The following is a 26764-nucleotide window of genomic DNA, read 5'->3' as shown; positions in this document are numbered from 1 at the left end:
ATCTCTGCTTGGAGAGTTCTCATGGTCTGTCCAAACTCATATCTAGACAACACATGTTCTTCCTTTCTATATCTGTTCTTAATTTGCTACTACTAAATCCTCCTTTGGTCTTGTAATTTCATAAAGATCTTCCTCGTTAAACTTCTTTTGAATCCATCACTTTACTTCACTCTTTTCCACTGTCACCATCCAGTCTAATTATCATCCCATCTGGATGACTACCATGCAGTCTCTTGACTAGTATGGGAGATTCTAAATAGTCTCCCAATTTCTGCTGTTGTTCCAGTCCACTTTCTACAGTCAGAGTGATCTCTTCCACTTAAACTTGCAATGGTTTCTCATGGCTCAGGATAAAATCTGAAATGCCTAATATAGCCTACTACACCCTGCATAACCTGGTCCTGGTCTATCTTAATGGGCTTATTTCAGCTACTCTTTCCCAACCCTTATTCCTGTTGCCATCCTCAACTTCTCTCAGTTAGCATGAGCATGCCATGGTTAACTCTTGCCTCAAGGCTTTGAGATAAGCTATTTCCTCTCCCAGTGCAATCCTCCCCCTGCTCTCTACCCATCTCTTGCCTCAGTAACTCCTCATCATACAAGAGAGGCCTTCTTTGACCACCAGGCTAGATAAGCAGTTATCCTTGTTAGAATCTTTGTGCTCTATCCTGCCTTGTGCCAGATACCACACTCAATTGTATTATTTACACTATAATTATTTCATATCTGCTTCCTAGCTGGCTCCATAGAGTACCATGTAAGTTCTAGGAAGGCAGGAATCACATCTGTCCTGGGCAGTGGACAACTCTGCACACCCACCGCCTGCAATCCTGCAATGCTGAATTCAGTTGTGGATGTGTTAAGTTTGGGTGCCTGTGACTACCTGTAGGGGTGTCCTAGAAGCAGTTTAAGTGCTCAAAATGTGCTGAGGTATGTGCTAAGTATGCTGTAAGCAGGATGTCTTTGAGTAATTAATCTCCATAAAGCACATGAGGAATTATTAGTAGAGAAAATACAAATAAATTGGTAAGCATTAAGGTATTTTAAAACGCATTAAATGTTGGAAAGAGGGAAAGACAGAAGTACAAAGATCTAGAGTTGAGTCTCAGCTTTACTACATCAGACAAATCTTTGAACTGTTTGATCCCCAATTTTATCATCTGAAAAATTAGGGTTAATTAGAATATTTATTTCACAGGTCTATGTAAGTGACTAAATAAGAATAGATATCATTTTACAAACTATAAAGTGCTACTCAAACAACAGTTTATGATCCAGGGCTGCTTACTTGGAACTTCTAAAGTAATTTGTGTGTATTTATGTGTATATACATACACATGTATACTTATTAAAGAAAGAAGTTAAAAGCAAAATTGTAAACTCAATCTAGAAGCATGTGACTACCTACAATTCATAGTGAGCTTTATTTTATTCTTTACTGGCAACTTCAGGAGAGAGCTATTATTCATTAACACAAAATTTCAAAAATAACAAAAGCTTTCTGAATTCTAGAGAATATCTGTTAAAGAAGTAAATTAAAGGAGAAAGCAGACAAAAAGCTTAATTATGCCAGGTCAGTTACTTCTTTCCCAAACAAGGATTCAGATCTGTATAAAAACAAGGCCTCAAAACCAAATAAAGATTAATTCTATGTAGAATTAAATATATCAAATTGCTAAGTTTTCATCAGAAAGCTCTATCAGGCCTAAAATTCTTTGATTGTAACATAAAAACTCTAATGGATTTTAACGTACTTTATTAATCAATAAAGACAAACAATGCTAAAGAAAAGTTAACAAGTATATTTTTGTATATTTTAATTCTTCAAAAATAATACACTTGAATGGAACATAAACAGTAAATGTTAATTAACCAAAATGAGCATCAGACTACACTACTAGATGTCAGAATTGACTATTTGTGACTTAAAAAAAAGATGCTTCAAAATTGTTGTATTATGGAAATATATATTTTTACTTCCCTGGAAACGTTGGGGAAAGCAAAAGGAAGATTGTTTGATAAAAGGAAAGAGTCTCCAGGAATCATACCTTAAAGACAAGGGAAGCAGGCATCACCATTAGATGATCTAACAGGAAGGGTGATGAGATGGTTCAGCAGATCTGGGTATTAGTCAGAATGCATCCCAAGTGATATGCTTAAAAGGAATGCTATATGCTTAAATGTAGAGAAGAAACTCCGCAATGATTTGGTATTGTTATCTTTAAAAATTGTAAATTAGTACTCAATAGCAGAGAAATACCAAGTAGATAGTAATTGTTTAATTCTTTTTTTCACTAATTTAGTCAACCTACAAAACAAAATGCCTCAAGGAAAACCACCAGACTAGCTTTTTTAACATATTTCTCAGTCATGATAAAAGAACACTGATTTTAATAACTGTCTCTGCCTTCACCTATATTTATATTCATGACATAGATCAACAATGTACATGAAGAATCAATTTCAAAAGGAGAGGAAAAAAAAAAAAAGAAACAGGGCCAAATCAGTTTTTCCTTTGGTGACATGCAATGCTGGGATAAATTAGTTTAGTTCACAGCATTGCTTTCAGCCATGCTAAGGGATTAATATAACAAAATTAAATCAAAGCACTATTTCATTTCTATAATTAAAAGAAAAGCAATTAACCCAGGCAATTATTTAAACATTGGCTCACTACAAGATTGACAGCCACGCTTCAAAATAAACTGCCATCTTAGATGACATAGACTCAAAATGTGCTAGTTTGCATACAAACTGCAAAACAACTTGGACAACTTTCAGTATAAGTAAGAGAATCTTTAAGAGAGGTTACAGATCCTCTTTTAATAAATGCTTAAATGGTCTACTAATAGACATTTTCTGAACATATCAGTAGCCAGTAAAGACATACCCTTTTCAAAGGCACTCCCACCTTCAAAGCCCTTTTACTAGCGGGATGCATGCTGTCTGATATGAGGAGGGAGAGGAGGCTGGAAAGCACCAGCATCATAGCTGTCTGTTTCTGCACCTGCCTGAAACAAAAAGGCGGTGTCCCTTGGGGAGAAACATGCCAAAAATAAACCAAAACCCCAAACCTTATCTAAGTTTAGACTTATAATAAAGTTGTTTGTTCTTCTTAAGGGGGAAAAAAAGGCCATTTTTCACAAAAAACCAAAACAGGAAACAAATATGGTATCTCTAAATAGAGAAAAGAGAAACGTATTCATCTAAGTACAAATTAGTTATATACACACAATTACAATATGCATTCTGAATAAAAATAAGGAAGGTCTTCATATTTTTTTTTTAAATGAGACGGAGTTTCGCTCTTGTTACCCAGGCTGGAGTGCAATGGCGCGATCTCGGCTCACCGCAACCTCCGCCTCCTGGGTTCAGGCAATTCTCCTGCCTCAGCCTCCCGAGAAGCTGGGATTACAGGCACGTGCCACCATGCCCAGCTGATTTTTTGTATTTTTAGTAGAGACGGGGTTTCACCGTGTTGACCTGGATGGTCTTGATCTCTTGACCTTGTGATCCGCCCGCCTCGGCCTCCCAAAGTGCTGGGATTACAGGCGTGAGCCACCGCGCCCGGCCAGGTCTTCATATTTATAAATGTGTTCCAAGACATAAAGAAGCAGACAGTTCAATCTACTTAGATTTAGTGAAGTGATCCAAATGTAGCCCAGAGACCCTAAAGAAAAAACTATACTAATATGTTAGGAAACAAAATTTTAAGACAATCAGTAGGAACCACAGAAAAATTTCCTTAGTGCTTTTTCAAGGTTGAATCTGAATATAAATTACCAGAGGAAAGCAAATCAGACTTCACATCAGGTAGTCCTTCTTAAAATTAAAAACAAAATTCTTAGCTACTATTAACTGGCAAAAATATTAGGCTTAGAACCTAGGGCACATCTGTTAAAGCTAACAGAGTCAACTTTAGGTGCATCATTTATTCGAAGACACTCAAATACACACACTAATGGTTTTAGCTTGGTTATGTATCAACACTCTTTTCAGGAGATAGTGGCAAATGAGATATATGTCCCAAGGTACTTCAATCTTCCTGCAGTATACAATTCATTCTAAATATAATGTAAAACATCTGTTCTTAATGGAACTGTCCATTCCCCTTACCTTCCATGAACTTTTCTTTTTCATTGACATAATCAAAACCCCACTAAAGCAACATAGTAAACTATCTTATAAGGCTTTTGGATCAGAAAACGTTGGGAACAACATCAGTGCAAGCCAGGGGGCAAGAATGTACCTAAGGCTAATTCCTAGTGAATTAGTTCTTTATTTTCAAAAGAATCCTTAAATGTAGTAAAAGGGAAAGTTCAAAAATTCCTCTAGATAATTAACTTGGGTATTTCATGTATTTGACTATACTGATGCATGAAGTTAGATTATCTTTAGAGATTTAGTACAATCCTATAATTCTATAGAGAAGGAAATTAAACCTCTACTGATTAAATAATTTAGCCAGTTCACACAGTAAATTAATGGAAGAAGTATGACTAAAACTGAAGCTCCTGAATCCTAGTCCCTCCTCCACAATACCACATCACCTAAAAAGTTCCTGTGTAGCTTTATTATTCCAGCAAAAGTACATGTGATCCATAACCAATTCTTTCATCAATAACTTAAACATTATTATATAGTCTATCAAATCCTTTTTATCCTTCAGCTTCTCAGATTAATAAGTAACTTTGATAATTGCAGAGAATACATGTTCTCTGGTCTTCTAAATTTAATCTGTTCCATCTTCATAAGACAGGGTTGTGCTATGTGGCCCAAGCTGGCCTCAAACTCCTGGGCTCAACAGGGCTCAACCTCCTAAGTAGATGGGACGACTACTAAGGAGGCACATGCCACTGCACCCAACTTTCATACCACTCTTGACGAAAGCTTGGAGAAACTGACATTCTAATACAGGAGTCCCCATATGAAACCATCAACCTATTTATTGTCACCTGGGAGGTGCCAGCTCTTTCTGCTTGCTACAACTGGTCCTCTTCCCTACACCACCCTTTAAAACCAAACACACTAGGTTTCTGAGAGAGAAGTTAACTACTTCTCACAAAGTTAACTATTATGAAGGTTAAGGACCTTAAGAAAAAACTGCACCAGATGCATTTAGGAAGGCATTATTACTCTATGCATCCAATTCACAGCATTTCAAATGGCAGTTTTATATATATATATATATATAATTTTTTTTTTTTTTTTTTTTTTTTTAGACAAGGTCTCACTCTGTTACCCAGGCTGGAGTGCAGTGGTGTGATCTGACTCATTGCAACCTCCGCCTCCCAGGCCCAAGCGATCCTCCCACATCAGCCTCTCGAGTGGCTGAAACGACAAGTGCATGTCACCACATCTGACTAATTTTTGTATTTGCAGAGATCGGGTTTCACCATGTTGCCCAGGCTGGTCTTGAACTCCTGAGCTCAAGCAATCCACCTGCCTTGGCTTCCCAAAGTGCTGAGATTACAGGTGTGAGCCACCACGCCCGGCCTTGGTGATCGTTTTGTGGTGTTTATCCAACTTTTTTTTTTCTAAATCTGAACTGGACAAACGTTCAACTTCTGAACATAACTTCTAGATGCTGAGCAGCACACACCTTGCTGAATAACAGATGACTCAAGTTCACAATACATTCTTCTCTCCCTGTTAATATGTTTATAATTTCACAAATATTCTTATATTTTTATCATATACCAAATAAGCAACTTTCAAAGTGTGATCTGTGGACTCTTTCAGGGTACAAACAGCTAATAGTTTTCAAACAAGGTGTGATTTGCCTTTTCACTGGGTTGCTATTTCCCCTGAAGGTGTAAAAGCAATGCTGACTAAAACTGCTGGTACTTTGGCACAATTCAGGAAACGATCTAAGAATACAATGGTATTCTTCAATATCATACACTTGAAGTAAAAGAAAAAAAAAAACAGAGACAGTTGCACTTGAACCCAGGAGGCGGAGGTTGCGGTGAGCCGAGATCGTGCCATTGCAAAAAAAAAAAAAAAAAAAGAATGTTCTTGATAACGCAATAAAAATGACTGATTTCATTAAGTCTTGACCCTGAGTACACATCTTTTTACTATTCTGCAAGACTAATTAGGAAGTATGTAACAAGCCTTTCTCCACATACTAAAGCATGTCTTGAGGAAAAGCACTTGTGGAACTGAGTTGTGAGCTGAACTAGCAGCTTTGTTCATTGAGCTACAATTTTACTCAAAAGTCAACTGAAAAAAACAATGATTATGGGACTTAGGTATTTGGTAGACATTTTCTCAAAAATGAACAAAGTGGACTTTTTACTTCAAAGAACACATCTGACAGTATTTGTGATAAAATTTAAGTTTTTCAAGTGAATTCTAGAATACTAGAAAACTTGGGCCAGGCATGGTGGCTCATGCCTATAATTCCAGCACTTTGGAAGGCTGAGGCAGGAGGAAACCTGGGAAACATAAGAAAACTCCATCTCTACAAAAAATTTTAAAAAGTAGCTGAGCTTGGTGGAAAGAACCTACAGTCCTAGGTACTTAGGAGGCTGAAGTGGCAGGATTGCTTGAGCCCAGGAGTTAGAGGTTCCTGTGAGCTATAATCACGCCACTGCACTCCACCCTGGGCAACAAAGCAACCTCCTGTCTCTAAAAGACAAAATACAAAACAAAACAAAAAAACTTCTATCTACCAATTTGCGCTTGATAGCTTCCCAGTACTTACAGACTTTTCTGATGAGATCAGTGGTAATAGCAACAAATTTGATTTTTTTAATAATGAATAAGGAAATATGCCAACATTTAAAAGATCTATGTAACTCAGTCAATATTTTGTAAATTATAAAATCATGCATGAGTAAAAGGTAGGACAGACCAATGGATGTTAGTGATCAGAGTATAAAATGTTCATTGAAATGTTCACTGTGGTTTCTGATTCCACAGTGTTTAAGAAACTTCCACTCGTTTTGGTAGAGTATCAAAAAAGAATGGCTTCAATTACGTGAAAAGGCTACTAGGATATTCCTCCCTTTTCCAACTACATTTGTATGTGGCTGGATATTCTTTTTTATATAATTAAATCAAAACAACAATGCAACATATTTAAGGCAGAAGAGGATACAACTGTCTTCTATTAAACCAGAAATTTAAGAGACTTGCAAAAATGTAAAATGCTACTTTTCTTATTAAATTTTTTGTATTAAAGAATATAGTTATTATTCATAAAAAGTTATGTTATTGTGCAGTGGGTTTATCATTTCTTTAATAAATTAATACATATGTTTTTTAAACATTTGTTTTAGGCTGGCCGTGGTAGTTTATGCCTGTAATCCCAGCACTCTGAGAGGCCAAGGTGGGAAGATCACTTGAGCCCAGGGGTTTCAGACCAGCCTGGGCAATATTGAGACACTGTCTCTACAAAAAAAAAAAAAAAAAAAAAAAAAATTAGCTGGGCATGGTGGTGCATGCCTGTACTCCCAGCTACTGGGAAGGCTGAGGCAGGAGGATTGCTTGAGCCCAGGATTCAAGGCTGCAGGGAGATATGATCACACCATTGCACTCCAGCCTGAAAAAAAAGCTCTTTGGAGCCCTCAATAATTTTTTAGAGTATAAATGGGTCCTGAGACCAAACAGTCTTAGAACCAGTGTACTCTGTGAACAGACTGAGTTTGTAAAGAGGGGTACATACAAGGTGGCGAAAGAGCTTCAGAGCAGGCAGAATGGAGTACAATCAAGCAAGCCAGGCTCAGTTCCAACTTCATCATATATATAGCCAGTCAGCAACCTCAAACAAATTTCTTTGAGCTGCAGTTTCCTCTATACAAAATGGGACCAATGTATCAACCTCAAATGGGTTACTATGAGGATTACACTGTCTAAGAGCATCAAGTATATGTCTAAGAGCATCAAGTATAATGCTGGGAACAATGTTACATCATCAGTATCTCTACATATTAAACATCCACTCTCAAGAAATAGTCCCAAAAATTTGCGGCAGCAGTAAAATCTAGTAAATCTATCATGTTATCACAGATATTTCAATGCCTCCAGATTTTCTTCTTCTTCTTTTTTTTTCCTACGAAGTAGAAAATTAAAATCTAGATAATGCAAAGAGGTATCAGGATTCTTTTCCTGCATGCAAAGCAACCAATGAGCCTTCTGAATATGCTTTCAATTCAGTATTTCAAAGCATTCTATCCAAAGGATCTAGAATTGGGGGTGGGTGGGTGTGAGAGAGGACAATGAAAACAAGAGAACCATAATGAACCACAGAAAGAGGTGCCAACTAAGGACAGTAAGAAAGCTGAACTGTTTTAAAAACAGCTAATATAACTGCTATCTGTAAGAAAACCTTCAAATACAACTAGCTGCTTATAACTTAAACACACTTACTAGCACTCAGGTTATCACAACTATTTGCATTCTACTTTGCCATACCATACAACTTATCTTTTTGTGCCTATGTATATTTCAGTTTGCAAACACACACATGCTTTGAACCACTACAACACACTGTAATATTACCTCAGATGTAAGCAGCTTACAATCTTCTCATTTTGCTGATCATCTCTTATGTCTAGTTTAAAAATAAAGTAAAATGTGCATACTCAAGCATAATCCCAGCAGAACAAAAATAAACAAGTTTATCTTAAGTTGTAATTCATTTGAATACCATACTCAATTAGAAACTGAATGTAATTTACAATCAAATTGCTATTTGCATTAATAATTCACAACACAATAGAAGTTCACTATTCTCAAAATATATTTTCAGTATACTATCTGAGAAATAGTGGCCACTTTTAAAGTCTAGTCAGGGTTTAGCAGGAAGCAAATGCGGAAATTTGGCAGTGTTGTTTCCTTAAGCATCAGTTTAGGTGCACCAGAAAAGATTTGGGCTGGGTTTACTGGAGAGCACAGGAAAGTCCATTATTACAGATGGTCACTGGTAGTAGTTTCCCACTGGAAAGTCTGGTCACCAATATTCACATCATTCTCAAACCCTTCATGTAAGATTTTGTGTTTTCCGTACTTAATATCAGCTAGGAAGCTTTTTAAAGAAAAACAGTGATGACAAAAGAGAAAAAAAGACTACCCTAGGGAGTGGCACACAGGAACAACTCAATATAATAGAAGGCCACGGGTTTTCTGGAAAACAGAGATGACTACTTCAATGTTAGTAGTCACCACTCAAAAGATGGACTTATTTTTAAATAATATAAACTAACAGACTAAAGCTCCAGAAAAGGAGAGAGACTTAATCCATCAGAATTGAGTCTAAAGGTGAGGAAAATCAGCTTCTCTTATTTAATCTCCTCCATCTGCACCCCATGTATGCAGGCTGTGTCCTCACTTTATTGATGAGAACAACTCATGCTCTGAGGGACTTGAAGTCATGTGCCAGAGTAATTTTGAAAGCAAAGTCTCTTTGAATCGATGCTCTTTCTCCCCTACTGTTCTAGAGCTCAGAATTGTTAAGTACAAACTTTCCATAAATAATCAAATTTGACTGGAATTACATTATAAAAAAATTCAGATGAATTCTGTTTATAATTAGAATACACACTTGAGGGAAAACATAAGGAATAATAATTTATGGGATTTTGCAGCACAGATTTCTAACTAGTAAAATTCAATGATGTTTTTATTTATATTTATCTTATTATTCCTAGAGACCTTGTGATGATAATAAACAATAATCATTTAAAGCTCAGATAATGTGCTATGTTGACATGGCAGACAGTATCCTTAGCCGCTCACTTATAGGATTAACTCATTTAATGCCCCAAGTAATCCTAAGAAGTAGATGTTATTATCCATCTCATTTCACAAGAGGGGAACTGAGGAATAGAAAAGTAATTGCCCTAAAGGGACACAGCCTGTAAGAGGTAGACAGGCCTCAAACTTGGACAATAGGGCCTCAAACTTATTAATATCGGCAATTACTCATTAGAATTAAGTTTTCCAGTCAATATTTAACAGAAAATTCTTACCTCTGGTTTGCTAAGGCTGGATGACACCAAGGAACCAGATCCCACATCCAAATCCCACTGCTTTTTACCATGATTTTCAGGATCCAAGGCAGCAATTCGCCCGTCTAAAGTGCTGATAATTACTAATGACCTGTAAATATTAAAAATATTTTAAAAATTAAATGGGTCTCTAAGATATTAGGCACACTTATCACACACACTCAAAAGAAATCCAGCCCATGTCCAGGCTTCTATTGGTAGAAAGAAGGAGGGGGCTTTCTACCAATCTTGCCACAACTGTCTTTGGACCAAGACAATTTCAATATGCCCTTTATCTGTTTATGTCACTTATGAAAAGCCCCAACTCATAGGTCACCCTTGATTCCACACTCTAATTCCCATAAGGAATAAAATGTTCCTTGTTTTGTCTTCTTCTACCTACCTACCTCCTGAAAGTCTTTCCCCTGAAACATTGTTTTCCCTGAATGTTCATTTATCTTCTTGCTCTTATAGAAACCAGGCTTTTCCTGAGGACATCGCTTCCCTACAGAAACACAGAGAATTTTTTTCTCCCATAACCCTTGCTCAGAATGGGATAAGTAGACTCCATGTATTTCATTGCAATTTTCAGATGATTTTTTTCCTCTCCTCTCTGAAAATCCTCAGGATCAAGCTGTTCTGTCCATTACCCCTCCTAGCAGACATCTAATTGACCCTTAGGTAAGTAGCCCCATCCTGGAGGACTTCTGCTGCTGGTTTACTGCTACTACCTAATAAATTTAACCTGCTTCTGCCTCAATTCTTTGGGTTTTCATTTTCTGTCTACCTTGCTTCAGCTACTCCTGTGGTCAGACACTAGATTGTCATTACGAATCACTGCAACCCCCTACCAATCAACTCTTCTTTTTAGCTCACTTCCTCTACTTCCCTGATTCCCCAATTTCTGACCCCACCAGAACCTACAAGCCACTGATACTATGACTTTCACTACCACCATGCCCTCACTTCTTTCTTAACCAGTTAAAGTCCCACAGTCCCTCATCTTAAGTACTACCTTGTGGACACCTCAACTCCCTACCCTGCCTCTCACATGTCACACTCTGGAAGAACTGGTTGAAGTCAATCTTCTCTCCTTTCTCACTCCTACATCTGTGCAGCTGAATGTATCTGAAGAGAAACACATCATGTTGACTATCCTCAGTTTAATTAATAACCACCAACCTCAAAAAGGCTATTAACAATGTTCAACAAGCGGCCAGGCGCGGTGGCTCACGCCTGTAATCCCAGCACTTTGGGAGGCCGAGGCGGGTGGATCACGAGGTCGAGAGATCGAGACCATCCTGGTCAACATGGTGAAACCCCGTCTCTACTAAAAATACAAAAAACTAGCTGGGCGTGGTGGCGCGTGCCTGTAATCCCAGCTACTTAGGAGGCTGAGACAGGAGAATTGCCTGAGCCCAGGAGGCGGAGGTTGCGGTGAGCCGAGATCGTGCCATTGCACTCCAGCCTGGGTAACAAGAGCGAAACTCCGTCTCAAAAAAAAAAAAAAAAAAAACAATGTTCAACAATCATAATACCCTTCCCTAGTCTATCCATTATGCCACTGAACCACGTTAACCATTTCATGTCTCCCCGCTCCTCAAACTTCTGATACCAGCTCTTTTAAGCTCACACATTTTGGTGACGATGCTTCCTATTTCATGGAGAAAAACAGAAGCAAATAGCTTGCTTCCTACCACATCTCTATCTAGTCATCAGTACCTGGACCATGACTTCCACTTCCCCTCCTGTTAGTGCAAGTGAATTGACCACACTCCCATCTACCACCAACACCTCCACTTAAGCAATAGCGCTCCCTTACACATTCATGTGATCTTGCTCCCGCAAATGTCTCCTCTCACTCCCAAGTCACCAATCATTCCTTCTCTACTAGAATATTCTCATCAGCATTTGCTATAAACTGAACTTTTGTGTCCTCCCAAAAAAATTCCTAAGTTGAAACCTAATCACCAAGGTGATGGTACTAGGAGGTGGGGCCTTTGGGAGATGATTAGTTCATGAAACTAGGGTCCTCACTTATGATATTAATGCCTTTATAAAAGCATCCCCAGAGACTCCCTCACCCCTTCCACCAAGTGGGAATGCTTCTGTGAAGAATCAGTCTGTGCCAGATACTGAATCTGCTGGTACCTTGATCTTGAACTTCCCAGCCTCTAGAACTGTGAGAAATAAATGTCTGTTGTCTATAAACCACCCAGTCTACAGTATTTTGTTATAGCAGCATTAAAACCTGCTACTACTTTCCCCAACTTAAAAACCAAACCAGATCAAACAAAATGAATCCTTCTCCCTCCTCGAGCATCTAATCTATTTCTTACCCCTCTGCAACAAAACTCCTTGAAAGAGTTGTTATGTATTGTCTCTAAATCTCCTCCTCCCCTTCTGTCTTGAACTATTTCTAATCAGGTTCTTGCCCCTACCACCCCACTGAAACGGTTCTTGTCAGAGTCAGCAATGACCTTCACACTGATAAATCCCATGGTCTCACTTCACTTGACCACCTAGCAGCACCTGACCAGCAATTTCTGTCCTCCATGAAACAACTCTATGTGGCTTCCAGGACACCATGCTCTATTTTTTGGACTCAGTTCTATGCTATTCTTTTTCAGTTTCATTCTCTGGTTCCCTCTTATCTTTTCTATCTCTTTAAATAGTCTCTACCTGCATGTAACTTTTTTGGTGATCTCATCCAGTCTCATAGCTTTAAATACCATCTATATGCTGGCAACTCCCAAATTTATATCTGGTTCCAAGCCTCTCCCCTAAACGGTAGACATACATATCTAACCACCTACCCAATTTATATTGTCTACTAGGCTTCTCTGAATTCACATATACACAGACAGATTCCTCCAACTCTTCAAATACATCATGCAAAATTTTACCTTAGGGCCTTTGCAGCTACTGTTTCTTCTGCCTGGAGCATACACCTCCAGCTACACAACAGACTCTCCATAACTTTTTCTTTTCTCTCTCTTTTTTTTTTTTTAAGACAGAGTTTCGCTCTTGTTGCCCAGGCTAGAGTGCAATGGCGCAATCTTGGCTCACTGCACCCTCTGCCTGCTGGGTTCAAGCAAGTCTCCAGCCTCAGCCTCCCGAATAGCTAGGATTACAGGTGCTCACCATCAAGCCCAGGTAATTTTTATATTTTTTTAGTAGAGATGGGGTTTCACCATGTTGGCCAGGCTGGTCTCGAACTACTGACCTCAGGTGATCCAAACACCTCAGCCTCCCAAAGTGCTGGGATTACAGGTGTGAGCCACCTGCCTGGCCTAAATACTTGTTTAAAGGATGACTTGTACAGTTGTTCTAGAAATTCGTTAGATATATTTTTCAGCTTTAAAGACCATGCACATTCTAAGCATGTCAGGAGTACAAGCTGCAACTTTATCTCTCCTATATCACTTGATGCACAATGTATACAAATTCCAAGTAGAGCCGCTAGTTGACCAAGACAGACATGTTCAAGTAAACCCATTTGAAACCCTTCAAAGAGCAATTAAATTTCATTTCCAAACACTACACTAATTCTAATTTTGAATGGCAACTTAGTCTGATTTGTGAAAGTGAAGACTTTGCCATCCTACAAACTCAAGTAATTTTAGATAGCAAACCAAAAGAGAACCACCCAACTTCCTGCCCTACATATTATCCTTCTGCTTTCTAAAGAAATCAATTAGGAGTTGGTAAAGCAAAAGGATACTTTGAGAAAAAAAATTATTTTATAATAAAGAGTATAAAAAGTCACACCTTAGGTATGCCACTTTATAAATAAAACAACAGAATCTAAGTTAGAGATCAACAGTCAACCACCAAGTTATCTCTTTCCTAGTCCCATTGTAGAGATGTTTCATTTTTCTGTTCAAGAATCATTAACCACAAATAAATGGCTGAATGAAAAAAAATCTAATTGAAACAAAATTTAGCATGAGCAAACAGTGTTGACCCATGAAAAATTAAGGAGACCATTAGAATACTTCAAATACTATTTTCCTTTTAAATTCAGGACAAACATTTTTCCCCCCGCTTGGGCATTCTATTTACAACAGTCCAAAAAAGGTATACTTTTTCTGAGTATGTTGCTAGTTGTGTGCTGGAAGTATATTCAGAGAATACAATTCTAGCTCTTATCTTCAAGACAAAGAAAAATTCAACAATAAAATATGCATATACATATCACTGTGTATAAGAACATATTTTAATAAGTAATCTGGGATTTCATATTTAACTATTCTTTCACTGAAAACCTATCATAAGGGTATACTTAACTGAGTCAAATATTCTGCTTTCTGGCCAATATGTTCTGCTTTTGAAAGTAAGATATTTTTATTTATTATGTTTAGGCAGTATGTGAGTATTTGAGCAATGTTTAAAAATATAAACATGGGCAGGAACAACTGAGTATCTCACTCTTGGCTGGGTGTGGTGGCTCATGCCTGTAATTCCAAAACTTTGAGAGGCTAAGGCAGGAGCTGCTTGAGCCTAGGAGTACAAGACCAGCCTATGTAACATAGTAAGACCTCATCTCTATAAAAAAAAGTTTTTAAAAAATTAGCTTGGCATAGTGGCACATGGCTATAGTCCCAGTTACTTGGGAAGCTGAGGTGGCAGTATCATTTGAGCCTAGCAGTTCAAGGCTGCAGCGAGCTAAGGCTGCGCCACCATGCTCCAGCCTGGAGGACAGAGTGAGACCCTGTTGCAAATATAAAATAAAATACAAAGTATCTCTCTTACTTTCATAATGGCAATTGATACTTAATCTAGCTCCTTGAGTGGGGTACCCTTTATTACTTTGACCCCTTGTAATGAGAATAACAGCAAATACCCTAACAATTCTATCAGGTATCAAAAAAAAGTTACTCTTCCTCTCTTGTGTTACAAGCCAGCTATAGTATTCATTATGGGCTCCTCCCCACAAGCATGTTTCTGGAACGGAGGTACCCCTTCTGCTCTGGTTGGAATTGAGTAGCACTACTGGGGCAATAAAGATTTGCTACTATACCTAATCACTGTCTAAGAGAGAGGTACTTATTGGCACAATATAGATCAAGAAAAACATCAAGTAGACAGATATTGCTGAAAAACAGTCTTCAGGCTGAATGCAGAGAGAGACGAACAGAGGATACCAATGAGTTACAGCACTTAGTGCACTATTCACAATAACAAAGATATGGAATCAACCTAGTGCCCATTAGCAGTAAACTGGATTTTAAAAATGCGGTACATATGTACCATGGAATACTATGCAGCCATAAAAAATGAAACCATGTTTTTGTAGCAACATGGAGGGAGCTGGAGGCCGTAATCCTAAGCAAATTAAAATAGGAACAGAAAACCAAATACTGCATGTTCTCACTTATAAGCAGAAGCTAAACATTAAGCACACATGAACATAAACATGGGAGCAATAGACACCGCAGACTTCTGGCAGGGGGTGAGTTGAAAAGCTACCATTGGGTACTATGCTCACTACCCAGTTATAATACACTATGCACCAAATCAGCACATGCAGTTCCTGTATCTAAAATAAAAGGTGAACTTAACAAAAAAAGACATGGCATTTAGAATAAACACAGCCAGGTGCAGTGGCTTTCATTTGTAAACCCAACACTCAAGAAGACTGAGGCAGGAGAACTGCTTGGAGGGCTAAGGATTTGAGACCAGACTGTGTAATACAGTGAGACTCCAAATGTATAAAAATACTTCAAAAATTAGCCGGGTCTCGTGGCATAGGCCTATAGTCCCAGCTACTCAGAGGCTGAGGTGGGAGGATAGTGTATACCCAGGAGGCTGAGGCTGCAGTGAACTATGACTGTACCATTGCAGTCCAGACTAATAAGTGTTAAAGTGAAATGGTATCTCCAAAAAGAAGAAGAAACATAAATAGAGACAAAAAATAAAAAATGAACACCTCCCAAAATAGGAAGAATATAAGGTTAATTTATCTCCCCAATATCCACTTGCTCTATTTTGAAGTTTCCATTATCAAGATAAAAAACTCATAACTTATTCAAGAATTGAAGGAAATGTAGAGACAGCTTTTCCAGTGGAAAGAATCAGAGCTGTAAGTCAGACCTGGGTGTACACCCCCACGGCTCTGTTCTTACTCTTCTCATGGTTTCATTCGACCTATTTTTTCACAGGCAAAATATGGCTATTTCAACTATCTCAGTATAACCCAAATGTATCTGATCATAAAAATAATCTAGAGTGCTTGTTAAAAACCATTAAAAGTTCACACGTCTCACTCTAAGAAGGAGACTGGGAGAATGCAGATTAACAAGTACCCCAGGTGAGTCTCATAAGACCAGTTGTGCACTGTTTTACCTTAGAGAGCCACTTCCATAGAGAAAAAATAATAATTTATGACCTGGATGAAAAAGGCATATCAAACATCTCTGTCAGTAAACACTTTAGAGACTTCTATTTCTCTTACATCTTGCTGTAGCTTACAAAGGCACTCAATTTGGATGATTCCTCAGCAAGCCCTGATCTCTTACCCATGATCTAATTCTTGGAAGCTACTCTCAAGAAAGATTTTCAATGGTTTCCTAACCACCAGATCCATTTCCTTCATCAGGTATGTCCTCACAAAAGCCACCATTGTGGCTATCTCCTCATTCTGGACATTCTTCTTTCCTAGTTTCTACAGGATCGACTAGTCCCTCCTGAGTCCTCACCTATCATTCTTATAGCTTTCAATCTCTATATAGCAAGCACTTTCCCATTTGTACTACATGTTCCACCTAGATGGTCAGTGTTCACAGCTTCACCTCCATCTGTAGTATGACAGCCCCCAAATCTGTACAGGATTTATAGTTCACCATCTCTCCCTATCGTAGTTCTGCATTTTCAGCAGGATCTACTTGTTATCACCGTAACAGGCTCAGAAAACTTCTTTCCCACAACCTATTCCTGCCACTTAAAAGTGTTAGCCATCCATCCTATTACCTGACGTTTAAATCAGACATCAACTCTTTGCGCTCCCTCACCCTCTACATTTAAACAACAGCCATGTATTTTTAATTCTATTTCTGAAGCTTCTCTTAATTCTTTTCTGGCAGGATGCAGTAGCTCATCCTTGTAATTCCAGCACTTTGGGAGGCTGAGGCGGGTGGATCACCTGAGGTCAGGAGTTCAAGACCAGCCTGGCCAACATGGTGAAACCTTGTCTCTACTAAAAATACGAAAGTAAGCTGCGTGTGGTGGTGCACACCTGTAATCCCAGCTACTTGGGAGGCTGAGGCAAGAGAATCTGGGAGGTGGAGGTTGCAGTGAGCTGAGATTGCGCCACTGCACTCCTGCCTGCATGAGAGTGAGGCTCCGTCTCAAAAAAAAAAATTTTCCTTCTTCATTACCACAGCTCTTGCCCTAGAGCAGATTCTCATTTCTCATCAGGACACCTTAAAATGTCTTCTCACACATTTTCCTGCCTCAGGTTTCTTTCCCCTCTCTTCTTCCCATAGTTTTGTTTTTGTAAGAGAGAGCTGATAAACTTCCAAGGTTCCCTGTACCCACTGAAGAAGAAAGGTCACACTGCTTGCTGTGGCACATAAAGCCTTTCACAATCTGGCTTCAGTGTACTTTCCTAATCTCATTTTTCTGCCTCCTCTGCCAGTCCAATCCCCTCTCCCCTCTCTTTCCCAGTCCTACGCCCCACCCCCTCCCATGGGGTGAACTTTTCAAAAGTTCTTTTATTTGTCTATATTTTTCCCCATGTCTTAAATTATTACACTTGCCAAATGAACACTGTGTATAATTCCCCCAACTTCAGAGGAAATAGGTAAGAACCAATCAAAATATTCAACATTTCTTGAAACAACTATAATTACTATACAAGGTTTTATAGAATTCTAGTTCAAAGCAAAAAAACATGACTTTTTAATGCACCTTCTATTAAATGTTCAATTTCCATTCGGTTATTTTAAAATACTGGCAGTCTCATGAATCCCCATTTTCATCTTTGTAGATCTGTAGGGGTCCAGGAGTCCTGGCTTAGGAACCACTGCTCTGTGCTCATTCTACGAACTCCCTGCTCTGTCCCCTTGCTCATACTATTCTGTTGCCTACACTATGCTTGATATTTTTCTCATTCCAGGACTCAATAACTTGCCACTTCCATTCTTTTCACTCTCACACTACTTTTATGTAACTTATTATCCATTACTGGATAGTTTAACACAATGATCTGTCGGGCTTGGAGCTTCCTAAGGAAAAGACATTTATCTACTCTCAGGACCTGACGGTACATAGGCCCCAATAAAACTAAATAAATGTTTGTTGAATGAATAAAACTTGGTAGGACAAACATATTATCTACATAAAACAACCACCACCAAAAAGGCTGAGAAGACGAAAAAAGATGTGATTTATCTAAGATTATGCACCAAATACAAAGTTTTGAGAAGGAGCAGAAATTCAGGTTTTCTAACTCTGTTATTCTGTTAACTGTAAGTTTGCATAAGTGGCAAATACTATATTACTACAATGCACAGCTTTTTATTTCTCTCAGAAATCTCACAGATGTTGTTCATCCTGTAATTGTTCTAATTATGTCCTTAATTTAGGAGAAATGACTTTTTGCCACAATGAATATGCAATCAAAAAAGAAAAATGGTTCTGACTTAAGTAACCCAGAACACCTGCCTATTTACAGTTAAGTTTACCGTTTCTGGTAAGTATGCTAAATTTCTTCATAAAATTATTTTAAAGGCAGCTTATCTCCTGTAGAAGTTTCCCATGTGAAAGAATAGAAGCAGGTGACAGAAGAGTATCATATGGATTAAATAATTTCTACATTAACAACTGCTTATTTTAAAATTTCAAATTTCCTTTCTGGAGGTTGAGAAGAAGGCAGTACTTCACAAAACTACAAATCTAATGTGATTTGGCTGAACCTGTTTTTTTCGGTGTAGCAAAGAATCCTTTACCCAAACATGTGCTTTCACTAAAGGAAGCATATAAAGCGTATGTTCTTTTTCAGAAACAAACTAGGACTGATTGGACTTTACTTCCTGGTCCTCACCTACTAAGTAAATCTTCAAGTCAAACCTCCCTCACTTAAACATATGACAAAACTAGCCATGCCCCAAATCATAACAAATACATCAAAAGTATTACAATCTAAGTTTTCAGTGATACAGTGTTTAACGTGAGCATTAATAGATATCCTTTTCCTGTTACATTGAAACATTTTTGAAAGTGCCTTTTCTACTTCAGTCAATGAAACTTTTTTTTTTTTTTTGAGAAAGAGTCTCACTTGGTCACCCAGGCTAGAGTGCAGTGGGACGATCCTGGCTTACTGAAAGCTCTACATCCCAGGTTAAAGTGATTGTCCTGCCTCAGCCTCCTGAGTAGCTGGGACTACAGGTGCGTGCCACCACACCTGGCTAATTTTCATATTTTTAGTAGAGACAGTGTTTCATCATGTTGGCCAGGTTGGTCTCGAACTCCTGACCTCTGGTAATCCACCCACCTCAGCCTCCCAAAGTGCTGTGATTACAGGCATGAGCCTCCACACTGGGCCCTATGAAACATTTTTAATCAAAATGGTCATTTATAAACAGAATGGGATTAAAAACACACACATTTATCTTCTTCCCTCACATTTAGCTCTGCAACTTATAAGTTTTCTCCTTTGTATTTTAAAACAATTTGTAATAAAAATATTTAAGAAGTTCCCCTCCTACAAAAAATACATAAATAAAAGGAAATGGAGTTATCAGGCAATGTTCAGGGAGTGAAGAGACACGCTGAAGCTATAGCTCAGAGAACTAATAAAGACAGGTCCTCTGCAATCTAAAAAATGCCTATGAACTCGGGGATTTGAAATCAGGAAAAAGCAGTCTCCCGTCCCTGTCCACGTAGTTTAAGCACAGTCCTGGCATCAATTAAGCTGAAGACAATTTTAGACACAAAGGATAGTTCATTACTAGCCTGAAGTATATTTATTTTGGCTTATAACTTGCTTTGAAAGTTCTGTGTAAATTCTTCTTTAAATGTGACTTTTAGTTAACTGATATGCTACTAATCAAGGGTCCTAGTAGTTAAAAATCTGAGGAAGACCAGATTTCTGTATCTTTGTTTTACATCAGATCACTTTGTAAAAAGACAGGAAAGAAATAAGAAGAATTATACCATCTTATATTTGCAAATACTTTCATGTTATCTCATTTAATTAAAAAAAATCAGTTTAGAGATGCACAAATTGAAGAAACACCAGAGATTACGTTGGATTTAGAAACAATTTTGTTAGAGAGGAATTAGAGTCAGAGGAAAAAGGAACATGTACTTTGCAAATTAGTGACAGTTAAGATAAAACGAGTGCTTTACAACTTCTGAGATTGTCAGAATGACTTTCCAACCCATCCCAAGAACCCCAAGTAACACTCTGCAATTTGCTATTTCTGTGGAAGTCAGAAGACTGGTAACTCACAAAATTATGTAAACATATATAAAACTTAATAGTGAGGTGAGATTAAGACTTTCTTCCCAACTTTCTGCAATGACCATCTCACTTAAATATCAACTAATGTAATGTTTAACAGAAGAAACATGAACAAGACTGCTACCAGAAAAACAAGTTTATTTTAGCTAACTTTTAAAGAAAAAAAAATAGCTTATTCACTCATTCACATGCTTGATATGCAGAGCAAGCATTTGGAATGAAACCTGAAAATTCCATCAGGAGAAAAAAAACCAATGAACTGGCGAATCTCAGATTACTTCTTGATTATCAAAAGACAACATGCAAAAATAAAAAATAAAAAATTCTGCACCTCCCTCTTTTTAAAAGTTTTGCCAGTACTGCAGTTCTTCCCAGCTGCTCATAAAAAACGCCTGGTTAATTCAAATCTGTTCCCGTAATACTCCTTGAAACAAACAGAATTACTGTCTATTATTACTGAACTAATACTCTCTAGGTTTTTATCTATTTTTTTAAAAGAGCATTTAGAAAAAACTTTTATAAACTTTGTATAATTATTTGCTGTTGACCTGCCACCATTCCTGGCTAATTGAAGGTTTCTCAAACATTCCACACTATCTTAAGTTCATACTATAAGGTAGACCCCAAAACTAGGCCCTATCTCTTCCTAGCCAATTCTATTTAGTAGAGATCACATATGCTCTTCAAGCCAAAATTCCTGTTTTCACTGTAATTTATGAGAAAGAAATGATCCTCCTGTTTGCTAAGTGGATCTTCTCCAACTACCTTCACCTCCTTGTCTATTCCTTTCACTTTCCTTTTTTTTTTTTTTTTGACATGGAGTTTCACTCTTGTTGCCCAGGCTGATACCATCTTGGCTCACTGCAACCTCTGCTTCCCCGGGTTCAAGCGATTCTCCTGCCTTAGCCTCCCAAGTAGGTGTGATTACAGATACCTGTAACCATGCCCAGCTAATTTTTTGTATTTTTAGTAGAGATGAGGTTTCATCACGTTGGCTAGGCTAGTCTTGAACGCCTGACCTCAGGTAATTCACCCACCTAGGCCTCTCAAAGTGCTGGGATTACAGGCGTGAGCCACCGCACCCAGCCCCTTTCATTTTCATTCTGTCTACACAGGCTCCCTCTTTTCAGTAAATAAATTTGGAGGTTCTTTCTCCTAAAAATTACCTCATCAGTGAGGAAAGGAGGGAGTGGGGCAGAAAGGCCTGAATCTTTAACCTCTTGCAATTTGAGTATTGTCTCTGCTGTTCATTAAAATTCTTCATGTGTGCTCATCACCAAATCCCTTTCTTCCCAGTCCTCATCCTATACCTCTAACCTAGCCAGCTGTATTTCTGTCTCCTTTGCTGGCTCATCTTCCTCCCTAAAATAAAAGGTATTTCCTGAAAATGAGCCTACTCTTTCCCACAACTTCAGCTATTCATATTTACCCTGCCCTCTCACTGGCTCTAGTCACTCATTTCCAGCCACCTATCTAATATCTCTCTCCCGATGTTCTGCCTGTACCTCCGAGTCACATGTCCAACACCAAAACCCTTACCTTTTCTTCCCTGCTCCCCTAAACCTCTTTTCTCAGCTTCTGGTCACCGAGTCTCAATCTTTGGACAAGGGTACCAAGAAAGGAAGAATAAATTCACTTGCCAGGAACCTAGAGTTTGCATCACATATCTCAAGTCTGTCCGCTCTGTTCTATACCACTTTACATGAAAACCTCTCCTCTGAACTGCTATAACACTCTCCTTCTGGTAGTCTTAACTCAAGTTTTCAGCACACACTATTGCTAGAGAAACATTCCTTAGGCATAATTTTAATCAAACCTGGCATTCAGGATACTCTACCCAACATTTCTCAAACTTTAACATCAATGTGAATCAAACGGTGAGCTTGTTAAAATGCAGATACTCTCATTCAGTGAGGGTGGGGTGGTGCCTGATTCTGGATTTTTAACGTACTCCCAAGTGACGATGATGCTATTAGCATCAGGCTATACATATACACAATCTGCTCTAACCTATTCTTCTAGCCTCATCTACTTTTCCCTGCCTAGCATACATATGTGCATATGTGTATCTCTTACACACACACACACACACACACACACACACAGAGAGAGAGAGAGAGAGAGAGAGAGAGAGAGAGAAAATGTTCTCCAAACATAATCTCCAGCCTCTGTGACTCTTGCTGTTTCCTAAAGTCCTGTGACTGTCCGTTACAATTTTACCCATTTTTCAGGAACCAACTCATTCTGCCATAACCTTCTCTTATCTTCTTACCTACCTCACTCCCATACCCCATCTAGTAGAACACCACAAAAACATTGGGACATCCCTGGCACTGGCACTGTTTCTGGTCTATAATGCCATTATAGGTCTTCTTGTTTCATCCTTACTGTTAGACTGCACACTCTCCTGGAAGGCCAGGACTACCTACCTAACCTCTGTCACCTAGGGCATTGGGCTCTTGTTAACCACCGAGTATCTGTTGAAGTGGATTTGAATTCTAAGAAAAACAAAACATCTCAACTCTACTTCATGTAATTCATTTTGAGCAGGAGCTTCAGAAATTTATTTATGATAAACAAAAATACTCTTCCAGGAGAACTGACTCATTAGCAAACCTAAGAAAACTTTGTTCTGTATTTTTTTTTTTTGACATATAAACATTCAAATGATGCTCAGAGAATTTTGGTACTTATCACATTTGCAGTAGTCTCCAGGTATATAGATTAGAGTTCTAATATTAATTTAAAATTAAATCTAATTTGTTGTGATCTTGCAATGACTGTATTTTAAGACTAAAATATGTTTCAATCCAGGGCCTAGCCCTCCCTGGTTTAATTTACTTAATGCTCCTTTTAACACTCCCTTTGTGAAATGAGACCGCACTGTCTCCTCAGACATAAGATTGGCTGCCCCCAGAATTTACTGTTAATATGCCTTACATTTGTGTCTAGACTTTGAAAAGTGCTTTAAAACAAGCACCTTGAAGTAACATTTTTAAAAGAATGCTTAGAAACTCAAGAAAAAAAAAAACCCTATATTCAATGTTTATACAGTAAACCCCTTATTCAAGAACCTAACCATGGCTCCTAGGTTCAAGATCCAATATTCACGAACCTGACTATAGCTCTTAAACTTAGCGTCCAAGAATTAACCGGAGGGCTTGTGAAACATGCCCATGACAAGTTTTTACCCAGGGAATGTCTGATTCAGTGAAAGTGAAACTGGGGTGGGGCCTAGAAAACTGTAGGTTTCACCAGCATCCCCAGGTGATTCGGAGGCAGGTGTTCCGCAGATCTCAATTAGAGACACTGATCTCAGTCCTTGTCCGGGGACACTACAGAGTTGTGTTTGAAGGAAAATGCAAATGTCTCTTGCTAAAGTCCTTTCTCAAAACAGCTATCACGCCAGCACAGACAGGAGGTGGCGTGCGTAAGGAAAACGAGGGAAAGGTTCCTTGGAAGATAATCAATGCCCGAAAACAATGAAAGAGGGGAAGTGGCGTTTCTTTACAACCCCGGAACTCCATCCTTCGAGCATCTCCCGAACCTGCGAGGATGCTGCTCTGACCCGTCCGTCGGGACCAGGCACTCGGAAGCAGAGCCCAGGTAGGTCGCTGGCCGAGGGATGGCAGGGCGTCGTGGCCCCGTGCTCGTTCCCAGGTCGCCAGCTGAACCTCTGCAGCCGAGGGAAGACGCCCGCCAGCAGGCTCCCAGGTCTCCGCCACTGCCCCCCACCCCGCCCCCTCACCCCGCCCCCTCACCGCCGCAGACCCTGCATCCTCCCGCGTCTCGCGCGCGTAAACAAGTCGCCTTCCCCGGGTCGGCAGCCCCTCACCTGCCGCGCGGTCGCAACTCTGCCTCATCGTCGGGTTCCGGACTCCGCGGCTCCTGCTCGCCCGCGGCCGCCGGCAGCGCCTCAGCGTCCTCCACAGTCACCTCGGCCGCAGTCACGGCCCCCACGGCCGGTACTCGCGCCGGTGAGGTGGGAGCAGCGGCTGCCCCGAGGCCAAATGCCGCCTCCGCCGTCGGCGCAGGGAGATCGCGGGCGCGCCCCGCGGGTACTGTCCCTGCCGCGAGCCCCAGCAGCAGCGGCGGCAGCAGCAGCGCCCGTACCAGCAGTCCCAGTTGGGCGGCTGGCTCCATCAGCGGCCCGCCCCGCGCGCAGGCATGGAGGCGCAGCCACGGGCGCCTGCCTCTCCCGCCGCTCGGAACTCCCACCAGGGCAAGGACACGCTAGGGACCCTACCGTCACCCCGACGGCCTGGACAGCCAGCTGTGTTCCCGGGCCACGTCTCAGCCCGGCCTCCGCCGCTGCCACCTGAGTGACAGCCTCTCTCGGACATCGCCCATTGAGCAAACTTTCCCCGCGTCTGCTCCCTCATTGGCTGCGGCCGCTGCCACTCAATGTTCCCAGTCTGGCCCTGTTAGGGAAGGCAGACTTTCCCTGGTTGTCAACATCACGCCTACCAATCAAATCGTAATTTCGTCGTTCGAGGTCGGTCCCTATTCCGGATGCAATTACCAATGAGAAATGCCCCTCCCCGCCGTTTTTTTACCTGATTGGTGCACTTATCCGTCCCCGGAATACCTTTCCTGCAACGGATTGGCCATGGCGGTGATTGGCCTCGCCCCTCAAAGCGAGGCGCTGGAGAACACTTGAAGATTATTGGCAGAAGTGGATGTCCCTCAAAGGTCTGCGCTACCTGCCTTTTGATTGGTTGGAAGCGGCACTTACTACGTGGCGGATTCTGACTGTGAAGAGGCCAGTCCCAAGTGAAGAGTGGGAGGCAAGTCCCTTGTGACCGAGAAGAGGTCGACCTTAAAGGAGCTGGCATTGTAGCTCTTCTAAAGCCTAGTCTACTTGGGAAGGCAAAAGCGAAACAGGAAGAAGTGGCCACAAAAGTTGTGTGGTCTCTAGAAGTAGAAGGGTAAGGAGGGTGCATGGTCCTACTTGCGGCCCCAACGGTGCTCACAAGTCCGCTTGTTAGAGATGGCAGTGATCTGCGACAATCCAGTCCACCCGACACGCCTCCCGCCTCCTTAGGAACGGGAAGAAGCCCCAGCTCAGTGCGCTGACGTCTTTTGCCTGAGATCACATAGCTAGTTGGTCACAGAATCATGACTTTAATTCATGTCTTCTGACTCTGAACTGGCATGCTTTGTACCTCACCAAAGTCAGTGATGAAACTGCAAAAGGGCAGACTGGAGAAGATTGGAATGTTCAGCCAAGGCATTTGAACTTTTAATTCAACAAATAAGGACTTCCTGAAGATTTTTGAGCAGATGAATCAAGTGATAAGAAAATGCATCTTCAGCAGTGACGGCATCAATGATGAGGAGACTGGCCAGGTGTCTGTTGCCTCCATCAAAACCAGTGAACATTTTAAAAAATTAAAAAAAATTTTTTTTTAGAGACAGGGTGTTGCTCTTTTGCCCAGGCTGGAGTGCAGTGGCTTGACTATAGCTCACTGTAACCTTGAATTCCTGTGTTCAATCGATCTTCCTGCCTCAGCTTCTGGAATCGCTGGGACTACAGACGGTTGCCACCGGGTCAGGCCAGTTTTTAATTTTGTTGCTTAAAGATGGGGTTTCTGTGCTGGCCAGATTGGTCTCAAACTCCTGGCCTCAAGCCATCCTCCTGCCTCAGCCTCCCAAAGTGCTAGGATTACAGGCATGAGCCATTGCACCTGCTCCCAAACCGGTGAAAATTAACAAGGTGTTGGCAATATGGGTATATATAGATTATCCTTCATCTTCATAAAAACATGCTCTAAGCTCTCCCCGCCCAAAACAAAACAAACAAGAAATCCCCACTTCCCCTTCCAGCTCCTACCACGTCTTTGTTCCTCTGTACGGCAAAACTCAAGTGTTCAAAATTCCTTATCTTCAATTCCTCTTCTCCCATACCCAAGCACACTACAGTTAGGCATTCACACCCTCAACTCCACCAAAACTGAGCTTGCCGAGGTCACCCGTGCTGTAGTCAAAGGATAATTCCTGGTCTTCATTTTGTCAGCTGTATTTGAGTCAGCAACTCAAGTCTTTCCTGTTTGGAACACTTTTCACTGGTCTTCTTGCTTTCCATAGTGCAGGTCATAACCCTCAAAAATTCCCCCAGTTCACTCAGGATAAAAGCCAAGTCCTTACAATAGACTACAGGGTGCTGCCATATCTGGTTCCTATAGCTTTTTGGATCTCATTTCATACTGTCTTTGCACACTCCATCCTGGCCACTGGCCTCAGCTAGCACAGTTTTAGAGTTGAGGGTATGAATGCCTGACTGTAGTGTACTTGGCCACAT

General features: G+C 40.1%; 1 protein-coding gene across 1 annotated transcript in view; it reads right to left on the bottom strand.

The window, feature by feature from the left end:
* The window catches only part of EIF2AK3 (eukaryotic translation initiation factor 2 alpha kinase 3), a 74459-nt gene extending 49663 nt beyond the window's left edge, over nt 1-24796 (bottom strand). Inside the window, exons 1-2 of the mRNA XM_074397111.1 lie at nt 24299-24796; nt 9978-10107 (exon numbers count right to left, since the gene is read on the bottom strand). Of these exons, the coding sequence (XP_074253212.1) occupies nt 9978-10107; nt 24299-24606 (438 nt within the window). The 5' untranslated portion in view covers nt 24607-24796. The remainder of the gene's footprint in view (nt 1-9977; nt 10108-24298) is intronic.
* Between the last annotated feature and the right edge of the window lie 1968 nt (nt 24797-26764).

This window comes from Saimiri boliviensis, chromosome 1 (genome assembly GCF_048565385.1).
Source record: "Saimiri boliviensis isolate mSaiBol1 chromosome 1, mSaiBol1.pri, whole genome shotgun sequence".
NCBI lineage: Eukaryota > Metazoa > Chordata > Mammalia > Primates > Cebidae > Saimiri > Saimiri boliviensis.
The sequence above is the reverse complement of the archived record's forward strand: the minus strand, read 5'-3'. Positions and strand labels throughout refer to the sequence as shown.